Raw genomic sequence first — 16,813 nt, forward strand, 5'->3', positions numbered from 1 at the left:
CACACACTACACTATACACACTCACACACTAACACACTACACACACTCACACACTACACTACACTATGCACACTCACACACTACACTACACTATACACACACACTACACTATACACACACACACTACACTATACACACTCACACTACACTATATACACTCACACTACACTCACACACTACACTATACACACTCACACACTAACACACTACACACACTCACACACTACACTACACTATGCACACTCACACACTACACTACACTATACACACACACTACACTATACACACACACACTACACTATACACACACACTACACTATACACACACACACACACTACACTGCACTACACACACACACACTACACTATACACACACACTACACTACACTACACACACACACACACACTACACTACACTATATATACACACACACACACACACACACACACACTACACTACACTATACACACACACTACACTACACTATACACACACACACACACACACACACACACTACACTACACTACACTGTACACACTACACTACACACACACTACAGACTCACATGTTTTGTAAGGCTGTCAATAAATTCACTTTGAGGCCGTGTGTGTTTCTCTCGGTTTGTATCTGCTGAGCTCATCAATAAAATGTTGCTTTCCAAAATGTACTCGCTAATGATATCTGATCTTTTGAGTTTAGCAAGTGACTGGCGAGCCCTGTACTGTGTTCATTGTCGAGGAGTAAAAGATGGAATATAAATGAAAATAGCTTTATGGTCTGACAAAGGTGAGGTAAGTATGTCAATATATATATATATATATATATTCAGCAAAATGGTTTCCAAATGAAGTTTGTAACATGAAAAATCAATGAAAAATGTCACCTATATTTATTTATGTATTGGCCATAATAAACATATAAACACATTCTTATTGCTTGAACAGTTTAGTGTCTCCAATTTAAAGCACAAAAACTCAAAAATATCTCATATGAAACAATTACGATATAGTGGTCCTGATAAAAATAAAAATTTATATCACTTAATTATATAACAAAATCAAACCAAGTGGCATTCCCGAAAAAAACAAACAAACATTTGTTTTGATTTTAAAATTAAACTAATAAACCATATTAATAAAATTTTGTAATGCACAGATGTAATAGCATAGATGTAATGCAGTGTCATTACAATTTTTGGTGTGAGCAAATACTTTGAGTCAATGCTCTTATTGTCAATATTACTGTATATAAAATTCAAACAAAAACTCAAAAAAAGAACGGAGAGGAAATTGAGGGCACATAAAGGGAACCCACATATGACAAAGCATAATCTCAGCACGACTGGCTCTTACAGTCGTTCATTAAGAGGATATAGGAGACTGAGGTAGACCTGCTGACGTTTCTAATCCATTTATGAGCAACAGGGCCAGATCAGATCACCAACATGCTTCAAACACAAGTGTGTCAGAATTATTAAAAGGTCAACATGATGACGCAGAGCAACGGTGTATAATGGTCCTCATGTACCTGAAGTGCGCTATATGTTGTGGGGAAAAAGAACTGGCATGGATTTCAGCTTTAAAATGGCACCAATCAGAAGAAAGGCAAATAGAACATTCCAGCAAAACTGGAAAGGAAATCAGTGGGGTTATCTGGTGTGTGCATATGGAGCGTGACTGGATGTGATCGGTCACAGTGGTCCAGTGCCAACACAGTGCTCAGACATACTGAAACACCTCTAAACCTCCAGAGGTTAGCGAGTAGCACTTCCCTGTTCCCTGTAAGTGTTAAGAGCATCACTACATGCTCGACTGACCTAAAATGACTAGCTGGGTGTATTTACATTAATTTCAGGCTGCATTTTTTGCTTAATCTGTGTAACCTCTAAATTAATATGTTGTCATAAAAACTCACAAAAATTAGCTAAATGCATTTTTTGGTTTTACAACAGAACGTCAACTTCCCAATAGTATCGTCAACTACCCACATGTTGCAAACACTGTAAACTCTACAATGGGTTAAACCGCTTTAAATGTCAAAATGCTCCCACATGCTAACTGCTAATGCTAATATGATCAACTCTACAATGCTCTTAGCATAACACTAACAAGCTAATTAGCAACTTTTTACAAAGCCAACTTTCCAAAAACATTTGTCAACTACCTAAATGCTAACAAAATCATTATGAACTCTACAAGTATTTAACTGCTAACAAGCTAATTAGCACCTTTTCTAAGCAGTTTTAAATAGCCGAGTGGCTTTTAATATTTAGCAATTAATTTTATATTTAGGGGTTTAGCACTGAACCAAAAACTAGCATTAAGATATGAGACACCACATTTGACATTTGTAATGATGAAGTTACAATTCAGTACATTTAAAATATACAAACTTTAAATGTAATATCAAATAACACACTGCAGTAAATTTATAATCAATTATGTTACGTACTTCACACGTACATTAGTATGTTAGTCAACACAACACCATGTCAACACAAATAAGTGTACTTCTTCGAAGCACATCAAAAGATTATTAAAACAATGACTTAAAATGTACTTTAAGGTAAACTTTAAACATTACAAAGTCCACTTAGAACTTAAAAATTGTGTTAAGAAACAGTCATGAAAGTATACACTCTTTAAGTACATTTAAATGGCCTTTTATTTCATTAATATTATATTATCTGCTAGTACAGTTTTTTTTAACATACTTTTAAGATTGGAAGTGCACTACAATTGCATATTCAATACAATTAAGCACACTTCTTTTTCACAAGTGCCTTACAGTTCAAGTTCCCATTTCAAGCCTGGCAACTCAGAATAAAACTGTAAAATGTTAGCGTTTTTTCCTAATGTTAATGTGAAGAAGCGAATCATTGCTACCCACTAAGAAGCAATTCAACACAGTAGTGCATTGTATTACTCTGAGAACATCAATATCTAGCTACATAATGTGAAATGCAATCTTCTGTCAGTTGCAACATCATCCAAATCAACAAAATGCAAGGTTAGCAGGTCTCCACTTCCACATGTGACAGTGAAATCCAAGAGAAAAGACTGAACCACGCTGAGAAGGAACAAATGAAAGCTTTTTTTCCAGTAATGTTGTCTTGAAACAGCCTCCCTTACAATACAGTAGCTGTATTTTATTTATGTTTTTAAATCAGCCCCGGTACTGTGGACCAGTGTTGTTTATGTTAATTAAAACGATTACTATTACAAGATTTAATTAGTTGAAATAAAGTCGAAATAAGAATAATTTAAACTTAAAAAATTTTTTTTTTGAAATGTTGCCTTGGCTACTGCACACTTCTTTTTCACAAGTGCCTTACAGTTCAAGTTCCCATTTCAAGCCTGGCAACTCAGAATAAAACTGTAAAATGTTAGCGTTTTTTCCTAATGTTAATGTGAAGAAGCGAATCATTGCTACCCACTAAGAAGCAATTCAACACAGTAGTGCATTGTATTACTCTGAGAACATCAATATCTAGCTACATAATGTGAAATGCAATCTTCTGTCAGTTGCAACATCATCCAAATCAACAAAATGCAAGGTTAGCAGGTCTCCACTTCCACATGTGACAGTGAAATCCAAGAGAAAAGACTGAACCACGCTGAGAAGGAACAAATGAAAGCTTTTTTTCCCAGTAATGTTGTCTTGAAACAGCCTCCCTTACAATACAGTAGCTGTATTTTATTTATGTTTTTAAATCAGCCCCGGTACTGTGGACCAGTGTTGTTTATGTTAATTAAAACGATTACTATTACAAGATTTAATTAGTTGAAATAAAGTCGAAATAAGAATAATTTAAACTTAAAAAAATTTTTTTTTGAAATGTTGCCTTGGCTACTGAAATAATCCAAGTTTAAATTTAAAAATTACTAAAAATAAAACTGAAATTAAAAAAAAGGTAAAAAAAAGTGTGTAAAAAAAAATAAAGGAATAAAAGTATAACAAAAATCTCCTTTATTAAACTTAAATACTAAATTTAAATAAATTAAAATTCAAACTAAAAATATAAAGATAAAAGCTAATTTAAAATATTAATAAATACTAGCATAAATATTATACTGCTGTGGACCACAGTTTGGTAAGAAATGCTTTATGCTAAAGCTCTAACCGGCCATTAAAATCCCTTACCCGCAATGTTAAGAAAGATTAGCAAGAAAAACAGAAAATAAAGACACTAGTTGAAAAAATACAGCAATTAGAGGTGAGAAATTCGAGTGAGAAAACTAGCTTTTATTCAGTGGAAAATGGGGAAATTACAAAGTAGTGGCAGAAGGGCAGCATCAATTTAGCTAGCTAGCATTAGATTCAGAAATCAAGCACTTCGTTAACTCTTCGACTTACTTGCAGACACACAAAAGAGGCACTGACTCTGCATTTAAACCCTACAGCAGGTTTCTATTTCAATCTGCTCAGCTAATGTGACCAGTGCTCCACTGCGTAAAAGCTTTTGACAGATTTCACAGCCTTTTGCAGGGCTTTCAGACAAATTTCATGCTGCCACTGAAACATTTTTGCGGACTTTATTTACTTTGCCTCCTCCACTTGCATTTTACCCCAGCAACAGGGCTAGTGTGCGACAGCGTGGGTGTGCAGTCATATTTTAATTCATGCTGCAACTATGTTTGGCACTAAAATACACAGTGTGCGACTTTGCGTACTCCACAGTCTTTGCCATCATCCGAGCATGATTTAGACGTCTCCCTGAGGGATTAAGAAGCGTCTAAATAGTCAGTGCCATTCTAATCTAGCCACATTCCCAGCCACACTCTGAAGATGAGCCCGCATGCTTAACTATACCCAGTCAAAACATCATAAGCCTGCTATCAAGTGCGGGAAATCTGGCACTGAAGCCATAATTGCCAACGTAATCAGAGAGAACGTGAAGGAGTCTCTGTGGTGAACTAAACAATCCATGCTGTCTTAAATGTATAGCACTGAAAAGCAACATTCCAATTTGGAAGGATTTATGGCTTTTTTTCGCTTCTCGCTGATTAACTTCTTACCTGGCGAAAGAACAAGTTTACTTTGTCAAATTTGTGAAATCAAAATGAACTCCTCAAAATAATGAATAAAATACTGTTGCAAATGAAAATAGGAGAATGACAATTGACCAAAAGTGACCCTATTTTCTTTCTTAAAAGAAAAGGTTCACGCAAAAATTAAAGTTTCTGTTATTTACTCACAAAAAAGATATTTTGAAGAATGATGGTAACCAAACAGGTTGTTATTCATTTAAATAAAAATAATTAAAAAAAATTAAATGCTACATTTTAAATTGTACTTCAGAAAAAAAAGTGCCAAATCCATTTGCCAATCAAGTTTTTTTTTTCTTATTATTATTTTTGGAGTTTGTAAACCCTGGTGAAACTACTGTATTTTTTCCTTTGAATACAGAACTGAACTTGGCATAAAACAAGCTAAAATGGCCTAAAACAAATAAGCTTAAGACAAGTTAAGCCTATTTATTTACATGTCTTTTAAAATATTGGCTTTTAAAAGCAAAATAAAAATACTGGAGCGACTTATTCACTGTTAAGGTGTGCTCACAGAGAAACTGAGTCATTTCAATAGTAATCGGCGCGAGTTTCGCTTGAGAGCAAAAAAGTACCCCACACACATTTTGAAACAGGTTGAAGTTGTTAATGCAAATTCGCCATGTTGACCAACAGAAAACTACTCGGTTTGAAAGTGACTCCTGTGTGAGCCGTGTATGCTTTCATGTCGCTACACTATTAAAAATAGACAATGGACATTTTTGCCCGTAAGATTTCACTAATGTAAAAGCATTTTTAATACAGTAAATCTGACTGAATCCAGATGATTTAGGCAGTTTATAGCTACAATTTGTCAATTAATTATATGCCTGTCGCAATAATCAATATATCGACTTATCGCACAATATATACACGTGACCTCAATAATTTTTGGTGACAATATATTGCCCATTATATTTACATAAAAATTAATGTCACCATGTTTTTTGCATTCCACTTGCGCCTGTGTCTTTTGCAGCTTCTCGTACATAACGTGGTGTAGTCATAAGGTGTTAGGTCAAATTTGAAAAATGCTTCTACAAACAAAGTTTCATCTGCAGATATGGCCTTGTTTAGGGATCTGTGCCTTTGTGCATACAGACATCTGACTGCTAAGCAGTGATTGTGTTTTTCAGCAATAGTGTGCACCCTTAATTTACAGAGAAAAGAAGGTCAGAGAAAAATCTGTAGGTGGAAAAATCTCCATACAAGTTCTTTGTGAATTTTTCTTTTTTTTCTACTTGTTACTTTGCACTTTTTGTTAGAAAATGTTTCAAGTTTTTTAAGGTAACTAATATATTGACTTAATTTCCATGATCTAGATATACTTAAGAATTAAAAGTTTGTCATTTGAAAGTGTGTAGGCCTTCTTGCATTATTATGCTGTTATATTATTATTATTTATTCAGTGGCATAAAATGGTCTTAAAATGACAATATTATAGTTTATCGCATTTATTTCTGGGGCAATATATCGCACAACAAAAAGATACATCGTGACAGGCTTAATTAATTACCATTTGGATGCAAATGTGATCTCAATCCTAATGTAAATTTGATTTCACAGCAATTGAGTTTTTCATAATTCTCAGTGGTGTCTCCTGATAACCACTTACATGTTTGGCATGAAACAGATCCAATGGTTTGGATAAAAGTGACTCACTGTTCTGGCAGTGGATTCCATCGAAGCCTATCGGACACTTGCAGACATATTCGCTGAAGACGTCTCCTCTTCGAGAGTTGATCTCACAGAAGCCATCGTTTTTACAAGGGTTAGGGTTGCAGGGCCCTGAGAACAAAGGTCATGTGAGAAATGACAGCCTCAGCTGAAATGAATACAAGTAACCTTTGCACTAAACTAAACAGTTTTTTTCCCTGCATAAATATAAACAACTGATGAGACCGTTACCAATATCGGTCTCGTTGCAGGTGGGTCCAGTGAATCCTTCAGCACAAATGCATTTAAAGGGATCTTTTCCTGCTTCAGTGACACAGGTTCCTCCATTCAAGCACACATTTACTTCACAGATGTCAGCTGAGAAAAGACAAAGATAGTGGATTTGATATTATATCCATTTATTGATATAACTTTCAATAAAACTCAGTGGGGCTCATTCAATAAACATGAAAATAATTACTTTTTTTATATACGTGTGTGTGTGTGTATATATATATATATATATATATATATATATATATATATATATATATATATATATTCAAATCCATAGATTACAGAGAAATTATTAATCTTGTGTTTCATGAATAATGCTCTTTTGGGTTTAATACAATGCCATCAACAGTATTTTCTGATGGAAACGCCTCTGATGGTGTAGATTTCTGTTTCTTATAAAAAGGGAAGTGAAAAAGACAATGGGTTTACTGTTTGGTCATGTTTTTATTTGGACATGACCCAAATTGCTGAAGAGGTTGCAGCATTACAGAAAAAATAGAAGTAGTTTCTAGAATTTTCTTTGCAGTCCTGTGGTTTAAACAAAAATTATTTGTAAAGGTCAGGAATGTTTACGTGGGACAGCAATGCTCTGAGGAAAAAAGTATGGAAATGCACATGGAAATTTAGCAGAATAAAAATAATATATAATAAATAAAAAATGAAATGCAATGTTTAATAAACTGAGTTAAGACCTTCCTAACGGATCAATGTAAGTAATAAAATGTATCGATGTAAGATATTTTAAAAAAAAATTCAAAAGGGGGGGAAAAAAACAACAACAAAAAAACAGTATATGGGTTTGGAACTACATAAGGGGGAGCAATGTGGCAGAATTTTTTTTTTTTTTGCTGTACTAAGCAAAAGAAACTGCACCTCTAACATTTTTATGCCTATGCTGAAATGGAAACAGAAAAACAAAACCATCCAACTTCAGTTTTTGGAGCCGTTACTATCTTTAAATGTTAATTTTAGCCTGACACATATAGGCCTTGAATTTGCGGAGTTACAACTTTCCACAGTCCCACAACTCTGTGTAAATAACACCTCCTTGAGTGACTTCCTGCGCATCGTTGTGTCCTCCCCTGGCACCGATCCAAAATACCACAACTGAGACACTCAGCAGAGTTTATTCGAGGTGAACGGCACTCGAAATGATAATTAGCCCACGTTTCATGCAGCTCCACCACAGGTTTCAACCGTGTGAACTTGTTTCGCGCCAAGACACCATTTGGCGAACAATCTCCTCTAATTGTGAAAAAAAGCAACAGCCTTCACACTCAGGGTTGAAGCTTCTGGGATAATGACAAAGTCCCGGCCTGCATAAACAGAAACCTTCTTATCCAAACGATTGCAATGCTTATCTTTGGAATGGAATGCATCCTCCTTTTCATGCAATACCAGAAGGCTGAAAGCACAATTCCTTTCAATCTTCTCAAAGAAACTAATTTTAGTCCTGGAAACCAAAAAAATAAAAATGTAATCCCTTGGAATTGCCTTTGATATGATATGCCAGGCACAAACTGTTTAGCAGCTCAGATCAACCCATCCATCACAGAAAAGCACTGAAAACTCCATGGGGAACAGAAACGGTCTATGGATAGCTTGAAGGATTCGTAGTCAACTACTTTTATCTTGCCGACCAGTTATGACAAAATTGACAGGGGAAATTGAGAACTGAAAGTAATTCATTGCGGCTTAATAACTTTAAACACAACTCATTGCTAGTCACAATTCTGCTTTTGTTTCCATAGAAATGTAACTCTGAACAGAAACCATTGCTGTTCATCTGCATGGAATGTCGCTTTTTTGAGGTGCTGACATGGGCACATGTTTTGTGGGAAAACTCTTGTATCTAACAGGATAAATTACCAAAAATGAAAATCGTGCCATCATTTACTCACCCTCATGTCATTTTAAACTCGTGTGATTTTCTTTCTTCCGTGGAACGCAAAATAAGACGTTTCGCAGAATGTTCAAGCTGCTCTGTTCCATACACTCAAAGTAAAGTTAATCAAGTTTCGCCAAAAACAAAAAAACTACTTTATTGGCAAAAGCTTCTGAAAAGCATTAAAAAAAATTTTTTATAAATAATTTATTGTTTTAAATAATAATAATAAATTGATTGGAAAATTTAAAAGAAAAGCACTTACCTTTCTAAAATGCAATTTACAAATTACAATTTAAGCATTTATCGGCCGATACCGATATGGTGGCCGATATATCGTGCATCCCTACAAACAATTATTATTTTAAATGTATTAATTTATTGCTTTAACGTGAATTAAATCAATTGTTTTAAATGTGTATTTGTGTGTCAAATAAAAAATGGATTAATTTAGTTTTATTGTTATATTTAACAATTTTAAAACATGAATTTTAACCATTTTAAATGTTAGTTTAAAAAGTAATTTATCTATTGATGTTTTTATGTTTAAAATATTCAATTTAGCATTTATTTATTATTTTATTTTTAAGTGGTTCTTTACCCACCATTCACTTTCATTGTAAGGAAAAGAGCAGCATGATCATCTCTTTTTGTGAAGAAAAAAAAAAACATACAGGTTTGGAATGACATGAGGTTTCTGAGAATATATGTATGAAAACTAAAAAGTACGGATAATAATTCATGTCAGGGAATCCACATCAAGCTGTATCATCTAACATTTACCAGCTACACTTAACCTAGTTTAACTGTCAGAGAACTCAATGTTGATCTAATATGTTCTGGAAGGCCATTAGACAGAAGTGAACACATCAGCTGAATGCAAATCGGTTTGATGAAGTGAAACATTTGATCAGCTTCTCATTAGCTGAGCTGGCCATTTGATCAGCAAAAGCTCTGAAATCGGAGTGGAAGCTGATTATTCTGCCACAGGCTTTCGGATAGATGGCTTTAGGCACTATATCACATGGTCTTTCTCGGAGTTAAACGTGTAAAGGCAGGCTACTATGTTATTGTTCGCTGCTCCATCACAAATGAGGCACGCAAACAGGGACAAAGAAAGCAGAAATGGAATTTGGCCAGGCAACTGTGACCCTGAAAAAACAAGCGGGCAGTGCTGAGCCAACTCAGAAAATGAGTAATAACCAACATGCTATTGACCCAATCTCAGTATGGTCAAAACAACTTTTTGTGACTGCACTGATATTGAAAATGTGCAGGCTTAAAGGGATACGCCTAAAAATAGGAATTTTGGAATGAGTTTGGGGCACCACTGAAACCAAAGGCCGGCTTGTTACAATATTTTTGCAATTCATTTTGGTGATACTAGTGGCACAGAAATTACAGTCTTCAGCTTTAAAATTTTTAAACAACTTGAAGTAAACAGTCCAATAACAAACACATTTGATGTGCTACTATTATGGTTAGCCAGAAAAATACTAATTTTTTTTACTAAAAGAACCAAAATGAACGGTTCAAAACTGAAAATAACTGAATAAACCATAAAACCACTCGCTCCTTCATTTCATATATCTGGGACGTCACTTGAGTCATTTAAAAAAAGAAGCATGACCTGATCTGCAATCTTATGAGTACAACAACTATATAATAACTAATAACAGTTAAAAATTATAGGGAAGGGCTTTAGAAAGGAGTCATCGGCATGAGGAGTCATTCAGCTACAATCTGCTGAGCGGATCACGCACACTTGGCCAACAAAAGAACCCTTGACTGTCATATTAGCAACAGGTGCAAAACAAAAACAACAGACTGGAGGACAACCAAAACACTGCACACGTGCATGTGAGAGCACGCAAACGCAACACACCTACATGCCGATCCCAGTTTGATTTTAGGGGATTCACTAATGACAGGAAATGCAACTGTACTATGCAGATCACTCAATGTTTATAGGCTAAAGACTTTTATAGGTTTGATACTGGTAATTTAGTGACATTGTAAAGTTCTTAAAATAAATCACATATTGGGACACAATTTCCTAGATTTTTTTTAAGACAGTACTAACTTTCACAACTCACAACAAATTTGTGACAGTACTAACTATCACAAATTTTTAATTTCTATATTTTGTCTAAATAAATAAAAAATAAATCTTTAAAAATGGGGGGAAAAAGGTTTTATATCAAAATTGTTTATGCTGCAAGTGTATCACAAACATCAGAAAATCACAACATTAAAATTTACCGTATGAAAAAAAAAGTTTATGAAATTAGTTTTGAAATTAAACGGTGTTATTAAATTATTGGTAGCTGTTTTAAAGTTTAATTGAAAAAGTTAGATGATGGCATGCAATCTAAATGTAAAAAAAGTGTAAAAATGTGAAAGTGTGAAAATGAATATGCAGAATATATAATAATAATAAATAATAATAATAATATAATAGTTAATCAAACATGAAGAATGCTTCTAAGAATACACAGCAGCACAAAACAGCTCATTTTGACTCTAATAAACTTCTCCAAAATTATAAGTGGGCTTAAAATGAGCAATTCAAGAAACAAAAAATGGAGAAAAACTGTGCCGTGCACTTTTAAGTCTTGACACTGATAAAATATGCATACAAGTACAACATCCAAGTAATGCAACAGAACCTTTTAAGTTGTTAAAAATTGGTGATCTGTGTCTTGGTGTTGATTTGTGTTGCAACCTTTGTGTATATTTAGAAGCCCAAAGTGTTAGTTTACCTTTTAAGCCTCCCTTGGAACTTACTTTACGGCTTAGCTTCACACTGTACGCTAAAGGTGTCCTGGATTTATAACTCCACATTACTGCTGGTGTGAACATGCATGTGTTTAGGTGTGTTTCCTCAGCTATGCGGTCATTCGCACATCATTTAAGATGCCTTCATACGGCCCTGGGGAACTCTGTGTTCCAAACCTCATGTTCCTACATCACTGAATCCCACGTTAAAACTCCCAGAACAGCTCAAAGCACTGAGCCATGCAGCTTGCACCTCTTAATGACCAAGCAAATGACCTATAAAGATATGGTCTGCACATAAGAAACATACTGTTCTTGGACCAATAAACTACTTTTTTTTGGGTAAACTGTCAGTGAGCTTGCATCTTCAGGTAAGATTTCTGTAAACTAAAGGCATTTCTCCAGAACACCACAGCCATCTGTTCTTAAAAATAACCTACAAAGACTAAAAATACACTCTGGCGTACAGAGAAAACAGCCATTCTCTAAGGCAACATAGGCTTATAATTAATCTTACTTGGAACTGCTATAATGTAAAGCATAATATTTTGACGCGTTTTACACCCAAGCCACGGATTCAAAATTGTCATAAATCCAGTGCAGTGTATTTGTTCAAAATATAGTAACAACAGTTTCCTGTCAAGTGTCGGAATATGCTCTTTTAAAAATTCAACGCACCAGATTGGAAAATGGAGCATGAGACCAAGATGGAGCGAAATGAGAAATGCCATGTTGCCAATGTATGGATGCCATGAGAAATGCCAATGTATGAATGAAACATTGATTAGGGCTTATTGAAAATTAATCACAGGAGAACCAGCCCTCATTGGACTGCTATTAGAAGTGGAGTTGTCAGGACAAATGAGCCCATCCCCGGAGGGGAAGACCCCGCTGCCAGATGGCACGGGCCACGCGACAGCTTTTGAACGGCTTGCAAACACATTCTTGCAAAAGAGAGCGAGTGAAAAGCAGGAGGCTGTGTGGTCGCTATAATTAGCGTACTCTCCGTCAGCTGACCTAAGAGGCCTGGGCTGTGTTGATAAAAGTGGTTTTTAATGACGAGACCTTTTTTGTAATCAGGCTCTCAAAAAGTATATAAAAATTTGGATATAGATTTATCGGCCAACATATCGGTTATCGGCTTTCAAAAATAAATAATTATCGGTATCGGCCAAAATTTTCATATCGGTGCATCCCTAGTCTTTATTTGCTGATTTTAAGCAGTTTTTTGGAGATCCATCAAGATTCTGATGGATGAGTGCTGATCTTAGATCAGCTTGAGATTGCAGCTTCAATCCAAAGCTGTTTACGTTCTCAATCCGATAAGAAAGACAAACAACTCTCAACTTTTAAAGGGATAATTCACTCAAAAATGAAAATTGTCATCATTTGATCATCTTCATGTTGTTTCAAACCCGTATGATTTATTTCTTTAGTCGAACACAAAAAGAAATGTTAGGCGTTTTGTTGATGCTGTTCTCTTGCACACTCTGACACTGAATGGTGACCAGCAGATGTCAAGCTCCAAAATGCACCTAAATGCATCATAAAATTAGTCCATACAACTATATTCCAAGTCTTTTGAGGCCATAATATAGATTTGTGTGAGGAACAGACTGATATCAAAGTCATTATTCAATGAAAATCTTCTTTGTAGATCTCAGGTCTCATTAATTGTATTTGAATATACTCATATTCAAATGCCATGCCTTGTGAACTATTACTAGATCCCTTAGTACTAATAATGGTTGGCATCTTTGATGTCAAACCTGGTGTGACATATTTTGTGCCACGTTTGAATATTCAAATTTGAATGAGATTTGTGAGCTGCGCAGAGAAGCTTATCAGTCAATAACAACAAAATGTCGGTCTTTTTCTTATTTTCTTACTAGATTTGGAATACAGTGCACATGTCATATACTTTTACTCTTTGTCCTGGTCACCATTCACTTTCATTGAAAAGAAAAGAGCAACTGGTAAACATCTGGCTTTAAGTTCCATGGAAGACAGAAATACCACAGTCGTTGGATAGACAAGATGATAAGCAAATAATGAGCAAAATTCTCTTTTCTGAATGAACTTTTTGTTTAACTGCACCGGGTTTGATGAAGGCCCGCCTTTCAAAAAACGAAATGTGTTGTGATTGGTTAGCTGTCCCAGTGCGTTGTGATTGGGGAACAGCGTTTCAGTACTGCCACGCCCCTTGCCAAAGCAGCAAGTTCCGGTTGAGCCGGATTCAGACCCCGAGAATATTGAACAAGAGGATTGCGCAGAACCTTTGCATGCACAGATATTGCAAGACATATTAGAGTGGTAACATTGTTGTTGTTGTTGTTGTTGTTTCTGGCTAAATCACATTCTAGATAGGATGTCAACAACCACTTAAAAATAACTGCATTTACTATGTACAGATAAGTGCATATGTATTATGTTTATTGTTCTTTAATTCTAACATTATAACATGAATTGCAGTGAAACTGTTATACAGTTGAATTTATTTATACCATAGTCCAGTGTTTCCCACAGACTAACTCTAGACTTACAAGCTTACAGACTCTATTTGTGGCAGCATATATATGCAAATTCATTCTCTGCCAGCAGAAGGCGCTGCTGGAGTGGTAGAGATCAAAGTTTCCCCGGTAATGGCTGTACACAAAGCAGCGCTCCGCTCACAAACGCTGCTTTATCAGACATTACATGCAAGATGAAATTAAAATACATTTCTGAAGACAGTCGGTTTCCTTCACCTGCATTCAATGTATGGGAAACACTGTAGTCTCATAATTGAAGTGTAAATTCTGCAGATTACATCATTGTCCAGTATTGTACTGTCAGCAATTTATTATAAAAACGTTTTCATAATCGTAACATACATAATTATTCAGGTGCATGTGTATAACTTGCGAAAACTTGACACTACAGCAGCACTTCGTTGTCGTCTTGTCTGATGCACTCAACCAAGCGTTTTAACCACGACCTCTCCCCTCCCCACCCCCCAACCATTCGAATTTCCGTAGGCAGAAATTATTTGAATGATATTCTAATGGACTGCTTTGTGACATCACAAAACCCGGAAAACAACGCTGTAGTCCAAATGAGCCGTTCGTTGTAGTTCTTGAAAAGGGATTTTTTTTTTAACGAAATAGTGGAGTGGACTTTGAGATTTGTAACTTTTTATGGCCAAACATACACACTACGAACTGACTAAAATTCAAAAAGTGAAAAAGCATAATAGGACCCCTTTAAGGTGTGAATGAAGAAGATCAAGGAGGCGACAACTGAACCATTTGAAAACTTCACGGAAAATGCTTTGACATGGAAAACTCTCTGGAAAACTACCACAAACCATTCAAGAAGCAGTCAACATTACAATAAATGAAACTCTGAAGGAAAGAGGATGCATTTTCCAAAGGTTTGCGAAAACCTGTTCTGCTGCACTGGTCATTAGAGGCAGGAAGTGCCCTGGCCTTGTTGGGCTCCGCTGCATATTAAAGTGGCCACATTCATTGGAAGTGACTCAGTGATTTGGTCACTTGAGCCACACCTTCAGACTGGAGCCAGATCATGGCTTGAGGCTCAATGGCAGATGGGGAAGTGTATTCTTAAACAAGTATCAACATCAGTGGAGGCAAAAAATGAGTAATTGGGCCAATTAAATATTTTAAACAAAACCTACAGAAATCTAGACATTACAAAACAACACTTGGCAGTACAAAAAAAGTAATCTCCCTTTGTTTGTTCAGGGTCTATGGAGGAAATTAATTTAGACATGCTGTCAAAAAAATCTTAACATACATGAGTGGCCAAGGCATGAAATTGGTGCTCAAATGGTCTTCCACATTGGACCATGCAGCTATAAAAGTATGTGCAAGCCTGTAGGTCACTGGCAATGGATTGAAATCAGGACATGATGTTTTGTATACACTAGTGTGACAACAAAAGAATAAAGCAGAGACCCCAAGGCGTTAAACGCAAGTACAGACACGAATAACAAACATTTTGGTCGAACAGAGACATCAACTAGATGACCACAGGGACTTTTCATAAAGTGAAGCCTCCAAGACTTGTTTACAAGACGATAGTGTAAGAATGGACAGTAAACATCATTCATTCATTACTAAATGTATGAAAGTAAAAACTCAGGTGTAATATAGGCTACATAACACACAAAAGAAAAAAGCTGTCTGGTGTCTTGACATTTAAAACGTTTCACATCAAACTAATAAGGACCATAGCCTTTCACCTTCTTTGTTTATAAATGTAGTTTGCCATGCTGTTTTTTTGTAGCGCTCAATGCACAGACGAAAACAAAAAACTTACCGCTCGCAGTGGAGACCGAAACAGCAAGAAGACACGCCGCGAAAAGTGGCAAACTAACAAACAAGCTTGAGAAAGTTCTCATGGTGCCGAATTGTTGTTCTTCGGTGAACTTCTCGTCTGTCTCAGGAGCCGCTCGGTATGAATCCGTTCGCCGTTATGACTATAGGCAAGATTAGAGGCGAGAGAGGGACAATATGTGCTCCCACGTGTATCTCTGCTCTTAGCCAATTACATACTGTTTTTAAAATATAGCCCCGCCCATGACCCCGCCCCTTGGGTAGTCATTAGCGCGGATAACTGGGCGCATTGATTGACTTGATAGAGTAACAAAACAGCTCGGTTTACATTTGATGGTTTTAGGCATTTTGCCGTGTTTTCAGAGATAGTTCAGCAAAAAAATGAAAAATATTTACACACCCTTATGTCGTTTCAAACCTGTAGGCTTATAACTTTCTTTCTTCTACATCCAGCTGTTTTTCTCAGAATGTTCTGGGAGCATTGGCTTTTGGTTATAGAGATAAAACCTAAAACGAATCATTAATCTCAGTTTTTTTTTTAATCAAAAGCTAACCTTCCCAAAACTTACACAAAACGTTCCGTGTAAGTTTTGGGAAGGTTAGCTTTTGTTTAAAAAAAAAACAGAACGTTCCCAAAACCTTATTTTCCGGTTCCAAAGAGGAACCAAATAAGAACGTTAGGGGAACGTTGTGTGTATGTGTTTGTTACCATTCACTCTTGTTATATATTTTTCATGCAATGAAAGTAAATGAGGCTGTCTTTCCGATCCACTATATAAATAACAAAAGTGGGGTGAATAAGTTATTCA

General features: G+C 35.7%; 1 protein-coding gene across 2 annotated transcripts in view; it reads right to left on the reverse strand.

The window, feature by feature from the left end:
• The window catches only part of LOC107574680 (lactadherin-like), a 25,220-nt gene extending 9,033 nt beyond the window's left edge, over positions 1–16,187 (reverse strand). For both annotated transcript variants that reach the window (XM_016261120.1, XM_016261127.1), the window contains exons 1-3: positions 15,988–16,187; positions 6,960–7,085; positions 6,714–6,839 (exon numbers count right to left, since the gene is read on the reverse strand). In XM_016261120.1, the coding sequence (XP_016116606.1) occupies positions 6,714–6,839; positions 6,960–7,085; positions 15,988–16,069 (334 nt within the window). In that variant the 5' untranslated portion in view covers positions 16,070–16,187. The remainder of the gene's footprint in view (positions 1–6,713; positions 6,840–6,959; positions 7,086–15,987) is intronic.
• Positions 16,188–16,813: the final 626 nt, after the last annotated feature.

Source organism: Sinocyclocheilus grahami, unplaced genomic scaffold, assembly GCF_001515645.1.
Source record: "Sinocyclocheilus grahami isolate Dianchi unplaced genomic scaffold, SAMN03320097.WGS_v1.1 scaffold31.1, whole genome shotgun sequence".
Classification (NCBI taxonomy): domain Eukaryota; kingdom Metazoa; phylum Chordata; class Actinopteri; order Cypriniformes; family Cyprinidae; genus Sinocyclocheilus; species Sinocyclocheilus grahami.